This window comes from Mixophyes fleayi, chromosome 3 (genome assembly GCF_038048845.1).
Source record: "Mixophyes fleayi isolate aMixFle1 chromosome 3, aMixFle1.hap1, whole genome shotgun sequence".
NCBI classification, from domain to species: Eukaryota; Metazoa; Chordata; class Amphibia; order Anura; family Limnodynastidae; genus Mixophyes; species Mixophyes fleayi.
Genome location: NC_134404.1, coordinates 327302013 through 327311892, shown reverse-complemented (window position 1 = coordinate 327311892; position 9880 = coordinate 327302013). Strand labels below are relative to the sequence as shown.

The window sequence follows — 9880 nt, the reverse complement described above, 5'->3', positions numbered from 1 at the left end:
GCAACCCACGGAACCTTCAAGATTTGAAGATTATTAGTGTTGAATAATGCGGCAAAAATCACACCTGAGCAATACATGCGACTAGTTACACCATACAGGAGGCGTCTTGGAGCCATCATTACCAACAAAGTCTTTTGTACAAAGTATCAAATTTCAGGAGGCGTGTTCAATACTTTTTTTCCCTGTGTCATTTCACATTATTACACAGAACTTAAAATTATGTACATCTATGGTTTGATTTCTTCGCATGTGTGGATTGCAAGGGTTGTTGCTGACATTTGGTGTAAATTTCATTACAATAGCCAAATTAAATATATATTTAATGAGAAAAATGTTTATGTGTTCAATACTTATTCCACCAAAAACCTTTTACATATAGAACTGTGAATGTTACGAACCGCATTTTAGGTAATTGGTCAAACAATAATATGAAGCCATATAGCTATATCTTGGGGACTGTAGAACAAAAAAAACTTTTATCTTTCCCCAAATTAGTAAGTTTAGTTTTGATGTTTTTTGTTGTCATTTCAGTTTTGCTTTTGCCAGTAAGTACAAGAAAATCAATTTAATCTTACAGTTATTTACACAGCATTTAATACATTTTTCAAGTGGGTTGAAAATAAACAGTATAACAAAAAAAAATGCAAATGGAAACCGTACATTGCTGTTACTGTCATCACTGCTTAAACTTACATTACACCAACTGTACAAAGCTTGCAGAATAGTTGTGTGATCATATGCCAAAGGTCTGTGGCTGGTAAATACTTAAGGGAGTCAATTATTCATAATACTTTGCAGCACTAAAATGAGCAAATAGTCACATAAGAGCACTTTCTATAAATTATATGTGGTAAAAAAAAAGCACAAACAAAAAATATACAACTATAAGTTGTTCATTGACAAAGGCAAATGTATGAAAAGTCTAGTACCTAAATGTTAATGCAATAAATAATTTATTTAAAAAATAAAAAATGGAAAAATATAAGCCAATGATCCCTTTTCAGTAAGGGAGCAGGAGTCAGTAATTCCACATAGAATTGTGTAAACCAGAAATACAGCTGAAGATTCATATGCGACGTCACATACAGAAGACAGTTTTCATCAGATTACATCTAGACAAACACAGAAAATAAATAAATAGACCATGACAAATCTACCATTATATTTTCTTGTACATAAGTGTTAAGTCTGTTACTAATGGAAGGTGATAAGTGCAAGATAAAAAAAACAAAAAACGAAAATAGTTACAACTTTTTCAATGAACACTGAAGGGGAGGAGAATTATTTCAGGTCAAACGTGTCCTAGCATTTAAACATGTTAGAGAATCACAATATATGCCAACAACTAAAGTATATAGGAAGTCCACATAATGAATTTAGTTTTGAACAACTGTAGGACCATAAAAATGGTTAACTTTTTAAACATGATCAAATAAAATATTGAATATATAAAACAATATATGTTGAGCTATTTACACTGTTCGGTTGAAAAACAACATTTTAAAATTAGGCAAATGGGATAACAAGATGAAAATGAATACCTGTGATTTATTAACGTGGATCGGGTTAACTACACACAATGGATTCAAAAAGAGGCAGAATATCCATTCACTAGGAACTTGTGACATGACTGAGGTGTGATGTACAAACGGTGTCAGCTGAATACTGGTTCAGACAACAAAATACCCCATTCCACTTTGTGTTTGTGATGGATTCACGTTAACAAAAGAAACGAAAATTAAGTCTGCACATCATTACGTTAATTGCTCACAATTATTTGACATTTGGGATTTATTGCATATGGCCAGCATTAAAGTCCTGAATTTATGACACATGATAACACATAAATGAATTTTGACTTGGAGAAAAACACTTTGGTTTACATAATGATTATGTTTGACAGTCTATATAAAAAAGGCTACGTTACATTCTAGATCAGTTTAGTGTATGGTAGAAAAACAAACAAACCGCTTTAATGTCTTAATTTGATGACCTTTAGAAGTAGCATGTGAATGTATCAAAACATTGCCTTGTAACTCAGGGAATGGCTCCAAAACTTCTCTCTGAAGAATTTTAAGACAAAGTTTATGATTCCATTCGGAGAATTTAGGTCCTTGGATCAATGCATTGTGGGCTGCAGTTCAGTCTGGATCCCGATAAGAGATGATGGCTGTGGACCAGCGCTTGCGGTCACTATTGGCCTTGGATTTAGGCGAGGCGGCAAAGAGCTAGCTGGGCGAATTAACGGTGGTGGGGGTTGGTTGAGAGTGGGTCTTGGCTGAACAAAGCGGGCCTGCTGCTGTAGAGGCGGGGGCTGCCTGTGTAACGCTGGGGCAGCCGGAAGTGTCGGCCGAAGCAGAGGTGGAGGCTGATTCAAGGCTGTGACCGAGGCTGTCGGAGCTGGGGCTGACAACTGTGTTGGGGGAGACTGTCCTGCTGGAGGTACTGTCTGGCTGGTCTGCGTCTAAAACAAAAAATGAGAGTGTATTTCAAGCCAACACCATTACCACAATGTCATTATTTAGTTCCCTTACAAACTCAAACAACATTTTCTATACATTATTGAAGTACAAAAAAAAAACATACAGCGATACACAATGTTCTTGTATCTAGTAAATAATAAACAGCTATAGTTCTAGACATATGCAATACATCAAGTGTGGGCAGTTACCAGATTAGAAGTTTACACTGCTCAATACTAGCTTGTTATCTAGTTGTCATTTATCAACAACGGGCAAAAAGAAAAACTTCTCAACTCAATACTGTGGATACACAAACACACCTCATCCTCTTCATCAGTGCTCTTTCCTGATGGCACATGAGAAGTGTTTTTTGTGTCATCCCCTAAAGTAGAAGCATCACCATTAGAGGTCTGGGATCCTTGTTCTGCTTCCCACTCCTGCAATACCTCCTCTAAGTTAAACCGACGCCTGTAGTTTACAAAGAAGTTCTTCACTTGACCAACAGTCTTGTTGCCAATTACATCTGCAATAGCTTGAAAATCTTTACCATATTTGCGGACACCTGGAAGGCAAAGTACAATATTCACCAAAGACGATAGACTCATTCGGTGCTTTGTATGTCAACAAATGTGCAAGGATGATCTTTTGGCTTCTGCATATTGAATACCTATACGATGGCCGTCATTATTCCTAAGTGTTCCGCCTATCCTACATAACAAGTGTGCTATGATGCATAGAGCTCTTTCATTTATATTTATAAAGTTTTACATGTGGTGTTCTTCAGCCACACATTGTGCCAGTCGCATCTTATTCTAGGTCAGGAATATTAACTTCAATGGATAGTTAGGGAAATACCACATTAGACCAGGCTACTGCAGATATGTTCGCCCCAGCAGAAATAATATGGAGATATAATAAAAACAATACAAATATGCCATGCTCTGCAATTTTTTTCTTTGCAAAAAAACATGTTTAGTGCACACATGGTCCATATTTATAATACTGCAGGGGTTCTAAAACTAAAAGAAAAAATAATTGTAAAAAGATAAATGTCAATCCAATGACATTTACTTTATATATGAACAAATAAGCCAACACTAAATCTAGGAATGAAAGGGTCCGAGCTACCTCTAGTCTCTCCACAATCACCAGCACAGTATGAGGTACAGGAAGCATACAGGAGTCTTGGACTATATTATAGGCCAGGTTTTCTGGATATTTGGTACAGACAATGACATGTAACCTATGACTAGAAACAAACTGTTCTAATTAGATTTCCTTACACAATGAAATAGCCTGATAATTGAGGGAGCAGAGTACCAAAGAAACCTATTGCTTTGGCCAAATTGAGTTTCAGAGCATGTTTTCTAATCACTGGGACAGACCATGCATCGATCTTGCTGTCCAACAGGGCTGAAACCTCAGTAATCATTTATATAAACTGGCTGCTAAACACAATAAAATAGTTCACCTCTGCAGGTAGAAAGGCTGCAAATCAGCTGCTAATCCAGCTCACAGCCAGCAGATACTGCAGAGAGCACAATGTCATTAAGGAGCAGATATTTCATTAATAGTGGAATGGTCTGGAGAGCAGGCCAAGGAGGACAAAGGAGATCTGTTGCACAACTACAATGTATGGTTTACTGACAGTACGGGACGTGTTACCTGGTGCACAACTACAATGTATGGTTTACTGACAGTATGGGACGTGTTACCTGGTGCACAACTACAATGTATGGTTTACTGACAGTATGGGACGTGTTACCTGGTGCACAACTACAATGTATGGTTTACTGACAGTATGGGACGTGTTACCTGGTGCACAACTACAATGTATGGTTTACTGACAGTACGGGACGTGTTTTCCTGGTGCACAACTACAATGTATGGTTTGACTGACAGTACGGGACGTGTTACCTGGTGCACAACTACAATGTATGGTTTGACTGACAGTACGGGACGTGTTACCTGGTGCACAACTACAATGTATGGTTTGACTGACAGTACGGGACGTGTTACCTGGTGCACAACTACAATGTATGGTTTGACTGACAGTACGGGACGTGTTACCTGGTGCACAGACTCACTTCCATAATCCCTCTCTCTCTCTTTGGAAAACCGCCAGGGTTATAGGATTAATGTCGAGTGCAGTAAAAATATTTTACTACTGTGCACTATGCAAGGCATTGCTATTTATAGCAGTTACTAATTATGTACAATGTACAAAGTATAGATAATAAAAGAACAGCCCAGGGCTTTAATTGGTGTGTCTGCTAAATAACTAGAACTAAGAAATTCTGACAACAATCCTCACTGATAGCTTTATGCAGAGTTTGACGTATTTGTCCCTGCGAACATTAACAGGAACAGACGCATGCATTATAAAGTGCATTTGCGATGCATCCTGCTGCACAAACACTAGTATATACATCAGGGGCAACAAGAGAAGCGGCTAAAGTCACATTGCCCTATTTCTACACAATATAATAATGTAATGAAATGACAAATACACGACAGTAATGTCTTTCACATTAAAAATGCTGCCCAGTCACATTTACCATGTAAAATAAAATAACACCTGTTATTATCACCATTATAAAGCCTTCTCTGCCTAAGTCCAAATGGAATGATCAATTAACATCAATTAATGTGAATAGACAGCTGCGACTTATATAATATAATACAGAAGCCACACTAATGCATTAAGAACAGCTGAAGCGGGGAAGCAGCCAGCTTGTGCCATAATCATTGTGGCACCAGCCCTCCAGCCCCCACGACAGATACGCAGCCTGACATATGTGTCTGCGTCCAGGTCTACAATTACATGAACACACACGTACAGTCTTCGGCCTACGTTTGCCGGCTCCTTCACTTTCCTGTTCCGCCTCTCCAGCGTTAAGAAGCCGCGGGTATAAAATGCAACCAAATCTGCATATGGACATACGCATTGTATGGCACGTATGGAATTGGGTATTTTATGCTAATAAAGACGTAGGATGAGCCCACATGATCCCCTAAGTGTGTGTATCGACAATTTAAAGTCACTTTTATACAAAAACAAATGTTTGCTAAATGACAGATGCGTTGATGATGATTCAGTTACTAGGTGTCATGGCTGGATGATGTGTGATTGGGGAGACTGCAGTTTACCTTGCCACAAATATGCTATTTCCAGCACACAGTAAATGTAATGAGAAAGGGGTCTGTGTGCTGGAATAATGGCAGAGAATGCAGACAAACAAAATATAATAATATGGAGACCCTCCACTTCTACAAATAACACTTATGATGTTTCAGTGGGAGCCCGAGACCATCAAAGGAACTTCTGCTGGACAGATTGCCCGGTCTATATTATTTGGAATATGGATTTCAACTTCTTTCTAACCCAAGACAGTAATGTAAACTAACTGCCTGTGATGTGAGAGGTAACTGTCATCTATCTATATAGGACTGTGACTACACTTTGCCATACACAGAATAATCCACTAAATACTATGTTGTTCATTTTCTGCATTACACAAAACTAATTTGTCAGTTTATGTCTATCACACAGATTAGTAAAATGAAAACATAAATAATGGATATTCAATCAGGTTAGGAAATTCAGTCATTTGTAACCCAAACACATGTGGCATTGACTGGATCTTTATTGGGCATGATGTAAAATGCAATGTCTGCATTGTTTGGGACCTGTGTGTGTAACTAAATTGGACCTTGATCCGGTCATTTTGTGATCAGGCAAAGTGACCTTGTGAGAGCAGCATATGAGATTCACTTAATGATGTGAGCTAAATAATTGTCCACATGGAGAACTATATTCAAAGAATAAAACATGGAATACTGGATATATTCATAAATGAAGTTGGATTAATCCCAATCCTCAAAGAAACGCAATTAACTTGTTCCTGACAGCCAATGGTATAATTATATTGGCGGTGTGTGGGTTTGTGTCATCTATAAACAGCAGGCATATGCTCCAGTGTCTGAAGGGACCAGGAACCATCACTGTGATTCCTGGACATGTACAGGTCAGTGGGGAAGCCTAGACTGGGCTATCCTGTAACATCATGGTGACATCATCAGGGATATCCCCAGTGTAGGGACGCCCCTGCTGCTGTCAGTACATGTCAGCTGCCATTATATCTATGTTACACTAATTCTACAGCCTGAGACAGGCTCCTTGTTTAACCAATTCAATTTTATTCCGTTTTTATATATTATTTATAATATCTACCTTTATATCTAGGCCCTATAATACCTTACACAACATACACATATCGAAGAACATGACAACATCTAGGATAAAGTTCTTGGGCTGCACTAATAGAGGAAAAAAGAGCTATAGGAAGCTTTATATACAAGGATTTTTATTTTCTGCTCATTTTGCCTGTTTTCCCCCATATAATGTACAGAAAATATAAAGTTAGTTATTTCAGTATGCTACCAAAAGATAGATCTGCCTGGTAAAAACATGACATTTTCTAGGATACACAACGCAGTTATTCGCTTCTATTTAACAAACACAGAGTAAAACTGTGAAATATGGAATGCATGAAATACCTTGTCATGAACAGGTTAACAGACAACGAAGTACAACCAGACATGGAAGATTATAAGACAGTGGGTAAATGGGTTTCGATATAGGATCCAGTGTGACACTACTGTACACATCTCTGTGGATACTATTCCTGTTACCAGCAATCACTCTTCTGCTCTCCCAATTCCAGAACCATGCAAAATATAGAAACAATCTGGTGTCTGCTTTCTGAAGGAATGAGAGCATGCAGGACAGATTTAGTTAAGATAACCAACACTAGACAAATCTAATCCTTTGCCTGTTCTACTTAGACACCAGAGGCATAGTATTCACTGGTTTAAGTCCCATCATGCTCTTTTGGATCTGTGGAGGATACATAACCCCCAAGATAAATTCTATTCTTTCCATTCCCAAGTGCACGATACTCTGTCTACAACAGATTACATACTAGTATGTAATCATATTTTTTCTTGTGTCATTTCACCACAAAGTCATAGTATGATGATCTCAGATCATGCTCCTGTTTCTATTCAAATGATCTTTTGTGTCCCACATCTATTGTGTAGGATGTGGAGATTCCCCTCCTATTTAAGTAACTCGGAACCTTTTATTGAATGCCTTAATAGTAAATGGTTAGATTTCATAGATGATAACATAGAAAATTGGGAGGACTCTGTCCTCTTTTGGGAAACCTCAAAAGCAGTTATGAGAGGTCATGTTATTGCATATCTGGCAAAAAATCGGAAGGGTACTCAATCCAAATATAGTTCGCTATATGCTGCTATGAGAGGAGCGTTTGCCACGTACACCTTTTGCCCCTCACCTAATTTAGATCTTTATGATTTGGCTAAACAACTCCTTGAAAGTTTCCTCTTAGCGAACACCTAGGTTGGTGTGGATTATATTAGAAATATATTTTATACGTGGGGAAACAAGTCGGGCAGATTATCATCATCCGCAGCGCTGTACAGAGAACTCACTCACATCAGTCCCTGCCCCATTGGGGCTTACAGTCTAAATTCCCTAACACACACACACACACACACACACACAGACTAGGGTCAAATTGTCAGCAGCCAATTAACCTACCATTATGTTTTTGGAATGTGGGAGGAAACCGGAGCACCCAGAGGAAACCCACGCAAACACGGGGAGAACATACAAACTCCTCACAGATAATCATGACCCCAGTACTGTAAGGCAGGAGTGCTAACCACTATGCTACCATGCTGGCCAAAATGATAAAGGGACATAGAAGACGTAACCCTGTTCTACTTCTTATGGATCCAATTACCGGTTCTTGTTTTTCTGATACATCGGATATTCTATCCCAATTTCAGGCCTATTATGAGGAGCTTTATACAGCGCATCCTGTCAATCCCAGTATTACATCATCAGGTTTCACACACGGCAAAGCTTACTAAGCTCACGAGTGATCAGCGAGTAAGGTTAAATGGAAGGAAGTAGAGGGGGTAATTAAGTCTTTAGCCTCTAATAAATCCCCAGGCCCCGATGGCTATAATGGAAAGTACTATAAACTTTTAAGACATAACTTGGTCCCTTTCTTGACTTCTTTGTTTCAGAAACTGCACAAAGACCATGTACCGTATACTAAATTTAATGAGGACAGCACTATTTTTATTCTTAAGTCAGGAAAGAGCCCAGAATCAGTCTCGTACTATAGGCAAATTAACTTATAAAATTTGTATTTTAAAATTTTAGCCAAAATTCTGGCAATGAGGCTGTAGATTATTCTACCCGAATTGTTAACATCTCATTAACTGGGTTTCACCCATAACAGACATTCCGTTGAAGGGGTTGGGGCAGCTATTGCAGCTGTTGTGGTGGCAAGAGAATTCCTGATATTTATTAAGCCTTAAGGCCTCTTGGATACATAGTTGTGAGTCCAAGTCTTTGGTCAGGAATTTTTACAATTTATTAGATTTATATAAACTACCCCGATAACCTTCTGCCTTATAAATGGACAGCTTAGCTCTCCAATAACTATGTCCCTTATCGCAACTCTTGTTTAATCAGCTGTTGTCAGGCATTCATACTGGGCTTCATGAGATTAAAGTGGTTGTTTTTGTAGACGATTTGTTACTCTTTCTATCTGACCCACATCATACCTTGACTTCCTTACTTCAGAAAATTGAGGAATATGGTAGTGTCGGGCTTCACGATTAATCAATCTAAATCTATAGCAATGTCTTTGGTTCCTGAAACTGGGTCGTTATGGAGTGCACAGTGTACTTTGTCTTGGACTAATAGGTCCTTTACTTACTTAGGTATTCAACTGCCAAAAAATATACAGGATTTAGATCTCCTTAACATGAGAAAGGTGATCAAGACAGCAATTGATGAAATGACAAGCTGGAAACACTTGATGCCCTCTTTTTTTGGGCCGCGACAATTTGATCAAAATGATCGCATTTCCTAAACTCCTATATCTGCTACAAACGTTGCCTATTTTTGTCACCTGCGGATCAACGGTTCTTAAATAGAGATATTCGACATTGCATTTGGCAATTAAAAAGGCCCAGAATAGGTCTTTTGAAGTTACAGCAGAGTATACCCGAAGGAGGGATACATTTCCCAAATTTAAAACTGTATGGATACGCAGGCACCCTATGTTAGATTAGGGGTTGGATGCATGCGGGAAACTCCTATGTCAATTATGACTTGGACATCAGTCAAGAACAAGCGCTCCATGTGACCGCTTTTCTTCCCCTTCACAAACGGCTATCTCAGAGGAGATTCGGGACAACCTGGTTTTGACGACGGTCTGGAAGTCTTGGCACTTTATTCGCCATAAGTATAACCTTAATAGTCATTACGGTCTTTGCCTACCTTCTTCTACATAATCCTGAATTTAAACGAG

General features: G+C 38.5%; 1 protein-coding gene across 5 annotated transcripts in view; it reads right to left on the bottom strand.

Moving 5' to 3' along the window:
• Window positions 1-550: 550 nt before the first annotated feature.
• The window catches only part of RCOR3 (REST corepressor 3), a 48013-nt gene continuing 38683 nt past the window's right edge, over window positions 551-9880 (bottom strand). For 3 of the 5 annotated variants that reach the window (XM_075204203.1, XM_075204204.1, XM_075204205.1), the window contains 2 exons: window positions 2783-3024; window positions 551-2464 (listed from right to left, as the gene is read on the bottom strand). In XM_075204203.1, the coding sequence (XP_075060304.1) occupies window positions 2120-2464; window positions 2783-3024 (587 nt within the window). In that variant the 3' untranslated portion in view covers window positions 551-2119. The remainder of the gene's footprint in view (window positions 2465-2782; window positions 3025-9880) is intronic. The other 2 variants (XM_075204207.1, XM_075204208.1) reach the window with 1 other exon arrangement.